This window comes from Sarcophilus harrisii, chromosome 4, assembly GCF_902635505.1.
Source record: "Sarcophilus harrisii chromosome 4, mSarHar1.11, whole genome shotgun sequence".
NCBI classification, from domain to species: domain Eukaryota; kingdom Metazoa; phylum Chordata; class Mammalia; order Dasyuromorphia; family Dasyuridae; genus Sarcophilus; species Sarcophilus harrisii.
In genome coordinates this window covers 255359029-255375008 of record NC_045429.1, presented here as the reverse complement: position 1 = coordinate 255375008, position 15980 = coordinate 255359029, and the positions used below count along the sequence as shown (strand labels likewise).

Genomic DNA, 15980 nt, shown 5'->3' with positions numbered 1-15980 from the left:
TCAAGTCTTCCTGACTCCAGGCCAGGTGTTCAATATACTGAATCACCTAGCTAACCCACTTTAATTGTATCTGTCTTGGAATATAGAGGCAGAATAGAGCAAAATGTAGAGGATTTGCTTCAACTCCAGGCTTTGCTTCTTACTATATGTATTGCTTTGTAGAATCATCTTTCTAGGTGTCAGACTAACTATTAAATGAAGGAGTTGAAATAGTTGAACTCTAAGATCCCTTCAAGCTTTAAATCTATGACAATGTGGTCTTGTGATGAACTGGTACTCTTGTTCTCTCTCACACATATTTTTTTTAGGTCAGTTTGCCTTCAGAGATCCATCTTCCAGAGTTTTTTATCTCCTCCTACAAGTGGCCTGGATGGACTCATGACCCCTTGGATCAAAAAAACTGTGCTGCATCCTGGGCATTTTCCACTGCAAGTAATGTTATTTTGATTCTCTTCTCTATTGATTCCTTATAGTATGAGAACCAGATAGAACCTTAGTGATTATCTGGTACAATTTCTTTTATAACAATGAAAGTGAGACAGAGAGTAATAATACAATTAGTAACAGACTTTGAAAACAAACTCAGGTTCCATGATCCCTTGTATAGCATTTGACTTATGAAAATTTCCAGTGCCAATGCTAAATAGATTACAATTATAATATCTATTATTTCAAAAAATTAAATAATGAGTATATCTATAAGATTCTAAATTATGCCTGATGAAGGTTTGCATAATTAAAATGGATAGAATCAGAAGTAGAATTTATTAGAAAAAAAGACTAGTAATCATTGATTTTATACAAAGTCAAACAAAGATTCAATCAACAGAGAAATCTATATTATATGTCAGTCATATTAATATTGTTTTAAATGTTTAGAAAAATTGATGGGAAAACTGGAAAATATGTCAGAAACTCGGCATAGACCTATATTTCTCACTGTATACCAAAACAAGGTCAAAATGGGTACATCTCATTTCTTTTTTATTATATCATATTTTTACTTTTCATTAGAAATCATATTACTCACCTAGACCACTTACCCTTTGTAGCACCTTTCAAACATCAAAATCACTTTCAAACAATGAGCTCTGTTAGAATTAAGTATAACCAAAGAATGAACCCCAAAACTCTGAGGACAATCTTAGAATCACAGACTGAGAGCTGAAAAGGACCTTAGAGGCCAAGTTTAACCCTCAATAGAAGTTTGAGCATTGGCAACATTATTGCAATTAGTCAATCTCAGGTGACTACTTTAAAGTCCCATTCATTACTGTTTAGTCACCCTTTGCATTGCAAAAAGGCCTTTATCCTAAAAGAAATATTTTATTTATCAAAACTGTAAAAACAGCCGTGTTTATCTCTGGTAAGATTTAGTCATTAGTTCTAACACCTTTCCATCCCTTTTCAGGGATACTCTTTGTAAAGATCATGTTCACATCATCTCCTATTTGCCTGTAGCTACATAGAACAAATTGTCTTATATTCTGCACCATTTCCTATCTTCTTTATCTTCTTTCCCTTACCACAGTTATCTGTGTGGTGTTCTATTCTCCTCTTTGCTTTTTGATAATAGATGAATATTTTCACTTAATTGAGATGATTTCTATGAATATGTTAGGTGCCCAATATATTATATTTACACTACATTATATTGCATTGCATTGTGGGTAGGCATTACACTTCTCATTTCATTGATATAGAGAAGTCTTAAATGTGGAAATGGCTTCTTTCAAAGCAAACTAGCACTGTATCTGCAACATAACTATTATGGAAAGGTATGTTGAGTACTGAGAAGTTAAATAGGTTTACCAGAGTCACATAGTGAATAGGTGTCAAAGGTGGAATTTGAACTCAGATCAATCCAGTTTTAAAATCAGTTATCTATCCAAACTGCACCACATCATTTTTTGCATTATATTATGTTGTATTATACTAATAAATATAAATATTTTATCATTATATTTACAACTAGCATTTATATGCCACATTTAGGTTTTCAAAGCACTCTACATATTTTAACTCATTTGATTCTCACAACAACTTTATGAGGTAGGTCCTATTGTTAACTTCATTTTACAGATGAGGAAACTGAGAAACAGAATGATTAAGTAACAACCAGGATCATTGAACTAGTAACTATCTGAGGCAGGATATAAGGCTATAATAAGAATATACTATTTTTCATAGAGACTTAGATAATTATGTAAACAAGTCAAAATAAATTAGAAAAATAAAGAGGTAAAGGACAAAAGGGGAGTTTTCAGAAAAAATGGCAAAAAAAGTGGCTAGTTACAAAGACAAATCAAATTCAATCTGAATGGCAGAAACTCAAGAAGTAAAGATTTTCGCAAGAATGAGCAAGCAACATAGGGCAAATTTTTAGACAGCAATGAATAAACAGAAATAACAAGCAAATGTGCCCCATGAGTAATGCTCAATAAAGCTTTTAAAACAGGGAGATTAAAACAACTTCAAATGAATTGAGTCATTCTTCTGCTCTCTGATCTTTTTCTAAATATTACATGTAAATTTGAACTAAATACTCTGAGATGCAGACATATCTGGATAAATGATGGGGAATATTCTGTAGATTATATATATAGGGGAAAACAGGAGAAAACCCATGTACTTCAATTGTATTTCATTGAAAAGTATTGAATTTTAGAGCAAATAAAAGGTAACCTTAAATCATGAAAAAAAAAAAAAATCTTTGTTGATTCTGAACCCTTGTACTGAACCTTCTACTTTCAAGGCAATGAAGTACTTTAAATGAGGTACTTTAAAATTGGATTTTAAATTGAATGGGGAGTTACTGGAATATAAGAATAACAGTGGTATTTTGAATGCTGTTTTGTGACCTCAGGCAAATCCTAGTGAAAAGAATTGAGGAGTTTAAGAGAATAGGAGCTATAACAAAGATGCTTAGATATAATTTTTTTTAAATGAAGATTTTTCTAACATGAGCATTTTGAGTAGACTGACTACAAAGGCAATTTTGGGCAACAGAATTTTATAACTCCATTAAGAGGATGAGAGAGGAAAATTCCAAAAGGCAAACCTCAAAGTAAAGCCTCAATGTAAAGCATGGGAAGTTAGGGGAACAGGCATGGCCTACTTTAAAAAAATACACATATTTATATAGAACTTGAAACTCAGTTCAACCCCTCTCTGTGCTGCTTAGTACCTTTGTGAACCTGAAAAAGTCACAACCTCTTTGGGTCTCAGTTTCCTCAATTGTAAAATAAAGAGATTAGATCAAATAATCTTGAATGTCCTTTCTGAGAAAATAACTCTAATTCTATGACCCTAAATAAGAGTAAATCCTCCTTGATATATATCAGGAGAATCTTTTGATAATAGCTCTTATCTTAAGTTTTTTATTTTTTAAATACTCTTAGGATCATATATTTAGAGCTTGAACCTATTACTGAATATATGAAGAAACCAAATTTCAGAGCAAATGACTTAACTTGGGTCAAACAATGCTAAGGACTGGAATTGAAGTCAGATCTTCTTAGTTCCAAGTCCAGGACTCTATGTAGAATACCATTTCTTCTTCTTTATCTCTCCATTCTCTGAATTTACTCCTCTAACAAAGAAAAATGGTTTAGGAGAAAAAATTAATATAATAATGATGCTTCTCACTATATGTAACATTCTGTCTCTCAACTCCTCACCTCTCTAATTAGATGGAGATAGTCTATATCATCATCAGTTTCCTAGGACCAGGATTTAATGAGAGATAAGATGTTTATCAGTATTATTTTAATTTATATCTTCATTGTTTTGTACATTTCTCCCTCTTCTTGATGATTTTACTCTATTCAATTTATAAAAGTCTTCCACATTTCTCTGAATTCTTTCTATTAATATATTCCTCAATCAATTGGAGTCCATTTTGTTCCAAGTTTTTGCTGCTATAAACAAAATGTTCTGCTACGAATACTTTGGTATATTTGAGGACTTTATGTTTCTGATTTCTTTCTTGTCAAGTTTCAGTTGATGCTATAAATCTCAGATAAGTTTATATAGCAGTTTGGTTGGAATATGCAATATTTACAGATTTTTACTATCAAAATAGTTCAGCAAAAATCATAGTATGGCATTATTTGGCACCAGGAAAAGAAGATGTGATAATAGATTGATACATTCTTTAAGGCTTCTTATATGGATTTTAATGACTGGATGATTTGTTTTTAGAATGTAAAATACATTTCAAATGTATCATAAAAAATAATCAAACAGGAGATTTCTGAGAAGATGGTGAAGTAGGACAGAAAATTTCAAACTCTCCAGTTTTCCTGACAAATAGAAAAAATATGTGCCTCAGGGTGAACATAAACTGATGAAAAACAAAGACAACTAAGGAAAGAACAAGAGGTATTCTTGGGACAAGGCCCAATGAAACACCTCAGGACCAGGTTTAACCAATGTAAACACCTTCAGTCTAGTTCCACAGAAATAGCAAGTAGGGAACCCGAGGGCTAGGTGGAGCCATAGGAACTTTCACCTTGCAGATAGCTTGAGGACCTAGGGGTCTGAGGCTGGCAAAACTGAAGGAACCTCTGTTGATTAGCAATGCTAAGTCTGGCTGTGCTGCAAAGATGTGACCCTAGATGAGAAGTGTAGAGAGCAAGAACTCTGGAGAAATGTACTTGAAACAAGGATTCTTACAACAAGATGTTAACTCAGTGGAACTGATAAGACAGTGGTTATCTAGTTCAGCATGGTGATTAATAGTTCCCTAGTTCAGTATGATTGAATTAATCTTGCAACAAATAATGGTTCCCTAGTGATATAATGATTGGCTTATACTAAATATGATGAATGGATTTAATTGTAATAGTGTATTTAAGAGGTCAGAGTCAGACCTAGAGATAGACTCGGGGAGGACAGAGGACTGAAGGGCTGGAGTTCAAGCTTTTAGATTCGGAGAGACATTCCATCTTCATCAGCCTCCTGGTGACTGGCCTGTCCTCCTGCTTCCCCCACTGAGACCAAAACCCATCTGAAGGGCCTTCAGAAAGCTAGCCCGGGGCCCAGGCAAATAGACAGACTCTGAAGGAGACAATAAAGAATTTGGACTTATCCCTGGCTATTCTAGTTGGGATTACTGTGCTGAAATGAAGGCTGTTCCCAAGACCTCCAGAAAGCAAACCAGAATATTACAGAGAAGGGTCCAGCACACTCCCTCAGTTTAGAAGCAGTGGGATAGGGATATTGATGGCTGCTGGCACTTCCAGGAAGGCAGAGGTTTTGGTTTAAGATTTCAGGGAAAAGAGGAGAGCTGAAGTGAAACTAGAGGTATCATCCTCTCAAATCCAGAGTTAGGGATGCTTACACTAGTGGTGTATACACACACATATACACACACTCAAATAACCAGCTAAAGAAGAAACTTAATATGGGAATAGAGAAGACCAGAGTTCATCTTCAAAGGAGGACAGTGAAGTTAAAAAGGTGCCTCTTCTACTCCAGGTAGTTAAAAGCTACCTGCCAAGAAAGAATTTATAGAAAAACTCATAAAAGACTAAAAATCAAGTGAGAGAGTTGAGAAAAAAAAAAAACTTTTTAAAAAAATTCAAGAAAAAGAAGATTAGGAAAAAAAATTAACCAACTAGAAAAGCAGATATAGAATCTTAAAGAAGAAAATAATTCCTTGAAAATTAGAATTAGACAAGGTGAAGACAATGAAGCATAAGAGATTAAGAAAGAATCAAACAAAACTTAAAGAATGAAAGTTTGAACAAAACGTGAAACATAAGAAAAACCACAGATATGAAGCAAAGATCAAAAAGAGAAAATAAAATGATAATTAGACTACCTGAAAACTGTGACCAAAAAAGAATCTGACACGATAGCGCAAGAAATAATCCAAGAAAATTATCCTGGACTGATAGAACATGAGGGGGAGTAGAAATAGGAAAAAATTCATTGATCATCACCTCAAAGAGATCCTTTGTGGAAAATACATAGGAATGTTATTGCCAAATTTTGAAACCTCCAGATCAAAAAGAAATTTTGCAAGAAACAAGACAAAAACAATTCAAATATGCTGGAGCTACAATTAGGATTGTGTAGGGTTTATCAGCAACCACAAAAAATTATGGCAGGTCCTAGAATCATATATACAAGCAATCAAAAGAACTGGGCCTGTGACCAAAATTCAGCACAATTGTCCATAATATTGAATGAAAAAAAAAAGTATATTTAGTGAATTTGCAGATTTTCAGGACTTTGAATCAAACCCAAACAATAGAAAATTTAATATATGAACCAATGGCAAAGATTAATTTCAAGAAACTTAACATGGATGAATTGTTTATGTTTTTACATGGAAGTTTTTACCATATGTTTAAGACTGACATTAGTAATTGAGTAGCTTAAAAGAAAGATTGGGGCAGAGTTGAGTATGATCTGCTTCTAAAAAGCAAAAGTATCTAGGAAAATGTAAAATTAGTAATTATGTTATGAAAATAAGAAGCATAGGAAGAGCCAATCTTGAGGCATTGGTGAGGTGGAGGGCTTGTAATTCTGAAAATCTACTCACATCAGCAATGGTTCCAAACAAACACACACACACACACACACTGAAAGATACAGTATCCTCCAAAATCTATAAAGAAAGAAGGGAGGAGAGAATAGGATAAGATAGGGTATAGAAGAATATGTAGAGTGTATGTAGAGTGTCAGTGGGGAAAGGTGTATGATTAATGAGTAAAGGATAAAAGATAATATGGGATTGAAAAGTGTGTTGAGTTATGGAAATGGGATAATATCTGCAAATTCATAGTAAAGTGATAAAGAGGGGAAAGGTGGCATAGGATAAGGTGGGATATAGAAGCATGTTTAACAGGAATGGGATAAGGTATGTAGATAGTGGGATTGGGATACAGAGGGAAGGAAAGGGTGGGGGGATAAGATAAAGGAGGGATTCATGGGTGGGGAGAGGTTAAGTATAGCAAGGCAAGTTAAGGAACAGAATTAAACAAGAAGAATTAGCAAGGGTAGGAAATAAGAGATATAAGCAAACACCACAGCAGGTATCAGGAGTGGAATTTATTAGAAAAAAAGTATGTCTAGTAATTAATAATTTTAGACAAAATCAAACTTAAAGATTCAATCAAGAGAGACATCTACATTATTTCAGCTATATTCATATTGTTTTATATGCTTGTGTAAATGAGTATATGTGTGTTTTTATGTGGGTGAGTAAATGTCAGCATGTATGCATGTTTAAGTGTACGTATGTGTGTATATAGATATATGTATATGTGTGGATGGGTATGAACATACACACACACACACACACACACATATATATGTATATTGATTGATTGTGTGTGTATGGTATATGTGTGTATGTATGTGTGTATGTGCTTAACTGTAGCCTGCTTGGGGTAGATGGGGTGGATGAAAGTGGAAAAAAAATAAAGTAAAAAGTACAACACAAAGAAAACAAGAATAATCTATTAGGAAGCAAAAAAAAGATGGACACTCATGAATATAATCTTTTCTGTTATTATATATGCTTTCTTGACATGGAAATTTATTATATATTTTGAATCGTCCCCAATGTTCTGTTGGACACATGGCAGTGCTTTGTAGGGTTGTGTGTGTGTGTGTGTGTGTGTGTGTGTGTGTGTGTCTTGTTAAATTTTCCTTTTTTCTGTATTTCTTTTTCTATTTTGCTTTTTTCTTATTTTGTAACGACAAAACAAAAAACAAAACAAAACAAAACAAAACAAGAACAAACAAAACAAGAACAAAAACAAGAACAAGAACAAAACCTGCCAGAAAAATAAAGAGAAACAAGCAAACAAAAATTACTGTGTTAGTTAAGATCTGATAAATACTGCAAAAAATCATTGAAGTATGCTCTGGCATATCTCTTTAAATATCTGGGCTCAATGAACATTAGTGTGGTATACTTTGGATATTGATACAATGTATTTATATACCTAATAACAATATATTTAATTACATTTTAGTAGGTTGGAAAGTCAATTGGTAAGGTATTATATACTATATATGTATATGAATGAAAATGTTATATATTGTGACAAGTCAATACTTTACTTCAATCAGGTGTGGCAGCTGATCGAATAGCAATTCAGTCCAACGGTCGTTATACAGATAATCTATCCCCTCAGAATTTGATCTCTTGCTGTGTCAAAAATCGTCAAGGATGCAAAGGAGGAAGCATTGACAAAGCTTGGTGGTACCTGAGAAAACGTGGGTAAATAGCAGCTCAAAATGTATTTTCAGGTTTCTTATGGGAACCATTCAGAGTTAGAATTAATAATCAAATATTGAAAAATGTATTTGATTATTGGGTATAAATCTGCAAAGATAGGGACCTCATTTACACTATATTTACCTCAGGGCCAAGGGGAATGGTCTGCTTGTCACAAACATTGAATCTATTATAACAGCCAGTTTTAACATAGGCCTTTACTATTTGTAAAGCACATTGAATATATTCACACATCTAATCCTTACAATATCTGTAAGAGATAAATACTATAGGCAATTTTCTATTTTATTGATAAAAATAAAAAAAAACAAAAAGGAAAGGTTAAATGACTTGTCCATTGATATACCAAAATTTGGAATAATATTTAAATTATTTTCTTTTAATTCCAAAGAAAGGGTATTTTCAACTGCAGTGTATTGTCTCAATGTCAGAAAGTGTGTAGGACAATATCTGCTAAACTGAATTGAATTAAATTGGCATGATTAATGATTTTTTGCAAGAAATTGTTTGCTATGCTGTGATATTTATCTACACTTTGCTGTACTGTGACCATACCATTTAAAGAATGTATGCATTCCTAGTCTAAGTCATGGAAATTCTAAAGATTTTTTAAATGGCTTGAGGAATTATGAGGAATGTCATTGTTGCTTATCTTTAAAAAGAAAATGCCACAGAAATCTTGGTTATCTTCATTTAGGTTTTTGGAAAGTCAGGAGACTAGTTAAGTAAACTTCAGGTGGACATGCCTTAAAAATACTTGGCTTTTGATAATAATCCATACATGTTGATAGAATACAGCTCATCAAACTAAAAAACAAACAAACAAACTTCTCTAGACATAAAAAAAAAAATTAGAGGGCTGGAAAGATTGCAGAGGGCTAGAACTCTGAAAAGGTATACTTGAATATACTTGAAAAGGTATACAGCAGAGTATTTAAGGCTAAGTACCTACTCAATGTGAGGTAATGGTTGTATAAACATATACTTAGATGATATGGTGATGTGATATGATGTGATGTCATGTGATGGCTCTCTTCATGATTGGTAGTGGCTGAATGTGTTGTGGTGAAGTAATCCTAGGGGAGCATTGGCACAATCAGCAGGGAAGACTTCAGGCTCCAGATTCCAGAGTCCAGGATTCATCTTTGAGGAGCCATGTGGTGGCTTGCCTGCCTCCTTCACTTTTCTTCCTAAAGATCAAGAACTTTGACTGATCTTGACTCTAACTGACCCACCAAACTCATGCTTACCACATAGTAAACCCCAGCCCATGACCATTCACAGGAGCCATCTCCGCACTCCTCACCTCAGGAGTAATTATATGATTTCACTTCCACTCTACACTCCTCTTTATAGGAGAGATTCTGAGGCCCTCCAGAGAGCTAGCCCAGACATTACAAAAAATGTCTCTATTAATAATTAAAAAGTTATTATGTACATACTATATATAACAAACTCTACTATGATAAAAATAAAAATTGAGTGAACTTAAATTTTATCAGAGGAGATAACATGTACATGTATAAGTATCCATAAAAATAGATATAAGTTTAGTTTAGAAAGAAAAAGTCATAGAATTTATGGACATTAAGAAGGTCTTTATTTAGAGTAGTATTTGAGCTGTCTTTAAAAAAGTGAAGGATTCTACGAGGATGAGGTGATAAGTAAGGATGAGACCAGTTTAAAAACATAGAGGGTAATATTACATAGAATGCCATGTGTGAGGAACCCCAAGAAGGTTCTTTTAAAGACAAAAAAGCGAGTAAAGGGTTTCTGAGAGAACTTATAAGAGATAAAGTGTATGGAAGATTCTTTGGCTAGAATATTGTCATTCAAGTGCCAATATAAACTACACTCAGGTGCTATCTTGAATGGTTTTTTTTTCCCTTATTCTCTCAGTTGTATTGGTCTCCCTAACTTTTTCAAATTATTTTGCATTTCTTTTTCATATACTTAGTATGTGAGACTTCCCCTTTTGTAAAGGAGAGCACTTTGGTTACTGAAATGCATCGGGAAAATGAAGTCATTTTCTCATTCCCCTCAAACTTGGAGAAAATTTACATGTGAAGAAATGTAATTTTTCTGTTAAAATGTGAGATACAGTCTGTTAGGAAGACTAAATAGAGAACTACCCTTCATATGAATGAACTTGGAGAAATTTTGTTTATTTAATTTTTGCACTTAATAGTATTTTTCCTATTACACATAAACATAGTTTTCAATACTCATTTTTTGATAAGATTTTGATTTCTACCTCTTCCTTTCCCTTCCTTATCAATCTGACTCCAATCTGACATACTTTATGGAGGTATGATTATGTTAAACATATTAAGTCATGTTGTGAGAGAAAGAAAATAAAAGTTAAAATGTGAAACTAGTATCCTTTGATTTACATTCAGACTTCATAGTTCTTTCTCCATATGTGTATAATATTTTCCAATATGAGTCTTTTGAAGATGTCTTGAATCATTGTATTTCTGAGAACTAAGTCTATCACAGTGGACCATCTCACAATGTGATTGTTGCTGTGTACAGTGTTCTATTGGTTCATCTCACTTCACTTAGCATTAGTTCATGTAAGTATTTTCAAGCATTTTTGAAATCAGCCTGCTCATCATTCCTTATAGAATAATAGTATTCCATTATATTCATCTGCTATAATTTATTAATTATTAATAAAATTTTTATATAATACTATAATAGAATTCATTTCTTAATTGATGGACATCCTCTCAATTTTCCATTCCTTGCCACCAAAAAAGAGTTACTATAAACATTTTTGCACATGTGGGTCCTTTTTCCTTTTTTATGATCTTTTTGGGACATAGACCCAGTAGTGGCACTACTGAATCCAAGAGTATACATAGTTTTACAGTCCTTTGGCTATAGTGCCAAAATGTTTTCCAGAATGGTTAGATGAATTCACAACCCCATTAGTGCATTAGTGAACCAGTTTTCCCATATTCCTCTACCTCACTTATCATCTGCAAAAAGTGATAATTTTTATTCCTCATTGCTTATTTTTCTTTATTTTTTTTCTTTTCTTATTGTTATATTTAACATTTCTTGTACAATACTGAATAAAAATAGTAATAATGGGCATCTTTGCTTCACTCCTGTTATTAGTAGAAAGGCTTCAAGTTTTATTCTTATTACAAATAATGCTTACTCTTAGCTTTAAATAGGTACTATTCATAATTTTAAGAAAAGATCTATTGATTTTTATGCTTTTTAGTATTTTTAATTGAATTGAGTATTGTTTTTTAATCAAAAATTTTCTACAACTATTGAGATAATCATATAATACTTATTAAGGTTATTAATGTAGTCAGTTATGCTGATAGTTTTTCTAATATAGAATTAGCCTTTCATTCTTGATATAAATCTTACCTAATCACAAGGCATGACCTTTGTGATATATTGCTGGAATTTTTTTTGCTAATTTATTTAAATTTTTTCATTCATATTCATTAAACAAATTGGTCTATAGTTTTATTTCTCTGTTTTGTTTAATTGTTTTAGGTTTCAAAACCATACTTGTGTCATAAAAAAGAATTTGGTAGCAGTTATTGACCTATTTTTTCTTCTTTTTTTTTTTAATAATTATAACATTTTATTGACAAAACCCATGCCTGGGTAATTTTTTACAACATTATCCCTTGCACTCACTTCTGTTCCAACTTTTCCCTTCCCTCTCTTCACCCCCTGATGGCAAGCAGTCCTATATATGTTAAATATGTCACAGTATTTCCTAGATACAATACATATGTGCAGAACCGAACAGTTCTCTTGTTGTACAGGAAGAGTTGGATTCAGAAGGTAAAAATAAACTGGGAAGAAAAACAAAAATGCAAATGGTTTACATTCATTTCCCAGTGTTCTTTCTTTGGGTATAGCTGCTTCTGTCCATCATTGATTAATTGAAACTGAGTTAGATTTTCTCTTTGTCAAAGAAATCCACTTCCATCAGAATTGATCATCATATAGTATTGTTGTTGAAGTATTTAATGATCTCCTGGTTCTGCTCATTTCATTTAGCATCAGTTCCTGTAAGTCTCTCCAAGCCTCTCTTTATTCCTCCTGATGGTCATTTATTACAGAACAATAATATTCCATAACATTCATATAACACAATTTACCCAACCATTCTCCAATTGATGAGCATCCATTCATTTTCCAGTTTCTAGCCACTACAAACAGGGCTGCCACAAACATTTTGGCACTTACATATTGACCTAATTTTTCAAATATTTTATATAGTGCTGGGATTAATGATTTCTGAAATGTTTGGTAAAATTGGATTTGTGAATCCAAAGGTTTCTGGAGACTTTTTTCTTAGCAATCTCATTGATGGCTTATTCAATTTCTTTTTCTAAGATAAGTTTATTTATTTTATTTATTCTACCATTAATCTGGGCAGTCTGTCAATCTATATCTATCTATCACTCTATCTATCTGTCTGTCTGTCTAAAATCAATTTATCAATCTATTTATTTCTATGGCTCTCTATTTTTGTAAATATACATCCATTTCAGTTAGATAGACAAATTGATTGACAGTTAATGGTGCAAAATTATTCTTAACAATTTCTTTAATTTACTTTTCATGTGATACATTCATCTTTTAATTTTTGATCCAATAATTTGATTTCTTCTTTCTTTTAAAAATTAACCAATCATTTATTTAAATCTATGTCTTAAAAGAAAAGGTAAAACAGAGGGCCGAAAAAGGGTCCATCAAAATTAACCATAGAATCTATCATGTCTGATCATAGTTTTCTAAGTTACGCTACCATAGTCCTCTATCTTGACAAAGAGGTTTGTTTTTGTATTTCTTCTTTGCCATTGAGCTTGATCATTACACTTACAAGGCATTCAATTTTTATTTCTGTTGTTTTCTTTTGATTTGTATTGCTATAATTATTATGTGTATTGATTTACTAGTTGTGCTTATTTTACTTTAGATGAAGGTTTAAAGGTCAATGCTAATCTTTGTGAGTGTAGTCTAATAATGTATTATGATAGGAAGATCAAAATTCAATCAGCTAGGGTTGTGTTTACATTACACTAAATGTTTCCTTATGTTAATATTTCAGGGGATATATTTAATATCCAATGTCTAAACATCATGGTCACTCTGGGCTCCAAGGCATTTTTATTAGTGTGCTATGGGATAAAATTTGTACTAAAAACTATAGTTATTTATTGAAAGAAGTGGTTTAGTGGATATGATACTGAATTTAGAGAAAAGATAACTTGGGACCAAATTTTTATTTACTAACTTTGTGACTCTGGACAATTAATTTAATTTCTCTTTGCTTTAGCCCCTACTTCCTAGGAATTGTTATCACTTTGCAAACTTTTTGGATGTATGTGAATGCCACTTATTAAATGGATCTGTAATCTAATTAAAATAGATGTTCCCTCTAAAAATGCAGATTGAAACACATCTATATTTGTCTATGTAACTTTTGTTCATTGCTTCCCATGACAGCAGATTAAGAACTATGTCAGATACACTACTTTTATCACAAAATTCACTTAGTTAAAGGATACTGCTAGTTCTGATTGTTACTTAATTAAATAATTCATTTCTCTCTTATGACAAAGGAGATAGAGAAATAGTAAGTCAAGGAAAGGCAGGGCAGTAAATATTATTGTGAAATACAAGGAACTAAAACCACAGAAATTTACCCTGTGCAGGGGAGAGGAACAAGGAACAAATTAAGTTGTAGCATTTACTGTGAAAGTTCCTCTTGGATAGAATCTTGAAAACATTGCCAAAGATTATGGCATCTCATATGAGAAATTGAAGGTGATGAGGACACAGATGGTATTTTCTTCAAGGCTCCTCATGAAGGCAAGGGATGCAGAAGAGGAAAAAAAACTGGTTTGGAAAATTCATAGTCGTCTAAGAAGGTACTATTTGAGAATGTGTTTGGATTTCTTGGTCAGAACTTAAAATATAGGAATCACAGTATCCTAGCCAGAGTTGGGATGTACATAACAAAAACTGGTAAGCATATATTTGCCTGGTATTATCCAAGTCAAATATAAAGCCAAATTAAAAAGCTTGAGGGCAGTAGAAAACTGGCTATTTATATATACTACAGTAAATGTTCTAGAACAATACTTCTTAAACTTTTTTTCATTTGAGACTCTTTTTTGCTCAATTTTTTTTTTACATGACCCATGGTACACAGGTATTTAAGATACATATACAAATAAAGTATTTACTGATGATAAATCATAATTTCACAACCCTCACATTTAGTTATGAATTTCTATATGGGGTCAAAGCCCACAGTTTAAAAAAACTGGGAGAATAGATGTAGTGAATTAGAGCAGCACCTTTGAGATATTCACAAATTTACTGAAACAGAAACCCAGAAAGTTAAGGACTGGTAAATTTCAGATTTCAGGTAAATATACACAAATATCTAAAGTTTAATCAGTAAACAAGAAAAATTAGCATTCTAAAGAACATAGTCAACTCTGACTTCTATAAAAACTATGGAGGTAGGCTGGAATGAATCTCTTGACTAGAATATAGCTTTGCATGGGTATACATAATTTTTATTTTATTCATTTATATAGTATTTTCTTTTCCCCAAATTTCACATAAAAACAATTTTAAATTTTCATTTTTAAAACTTTGAGTTTCAGATTCTTTTGTCCCTTATACCTCCATCATTGAACATGCAAGCAATTCAATATAGTTTATATGTGTGTATTCATGCAAAACATTTTCTTAATAGTCATATTGTGAAAGAAAACAGACCCAAAACCCCCAAACCAAACTAATCAATTAGCTAACCAATCAAACAACAACAACAGAAATCTCAAAAAAAAAGTTTAAAAAAAATACGCTTCAATATGTGTGGTCAATCAAGATATTGTCAGTTCTCTGGGTATGGATAGAATTTTTTTTTTCATTATAAATCCTTCAGAGTTGTCTTAGATCATTGTATTTCTGAGAATAGTTACGTTACTCACAGATGATCAGCTGTTTTTACTTTGTATGTAGTACATTTCTTTTTGAATCAGGTCATGGAAACCTTTCTAGATTTTTCTGAAAACATCTTGCTCATCATTTCTTACAGCACAATAGTATTTCTAAAATAATCACATACTACAATTTATTCAGCCATTCTCCAAATGATGGGCATGCCCACAATTTCAAATTCTTTGCCTCCAGAAAAAGAACTGCTATAAAGTTTTTTTTTTGTATATATAGCTCCTTTATCTGTTAGATTACTTGTAAAATCTTTTTTGGGGTACTGACCTGGCAGTGATATTGCTCAGTCAAAGGTTATGCATACTTTTATAGACTTTTGGGCATAGTTCCAAATTGCTCTACAGAATATTTGAAACATTTCACCAACTCCATCAAGAGTGCCTTGTTGCATCATATTTTTTTGTCATGACCTCCAACATTTGTCATTGTCCTTTTCTGTCTTATTGGCCAATCTAATATATATGTAGTAGAACTTCAGATTTGTTTTAATTTGCATTTCTCCAATGAATAGTTACTTAGAGCATTTTTTCATATGGCTATAGACAGCCATGATTATCTCATATGAAAATTGTTCTTATCTTTTGATTATTTCTTAACCAGGATGAATGGATCTTATTTTTATAAATTTGACTCAATTCTCTATGTTTGAGAAAATTGGTTTCATATGTTATTATTTGTATTTCCCTCATTTATTCTATTCTAG

General features: G+C 32.3%; 1 protein-coding gene across 1 annotated transcript in view; it reads left to right on the top strand.

The window, feature by feature from the left end:
• TINAG (tubulointerstitial nephritis antigen) overlaps positions 1–15980 on the top strand; it is a 175227-nt gene that overhangs the window by 66897 nt on the left and 92350 nt on the right. The window contains exons 5-6 of the mRNA XM_031964710.1: positions 309–432; positions 8092–8242. Of these exons, the coding sequence (XP_031820570.1) occupies positions 309–432; positions 8092–8242 (275 nt within the window). The remainder of the gene's footprint in view (positions 1–308; positions 433–8091; positions 8243–15980) is intronic.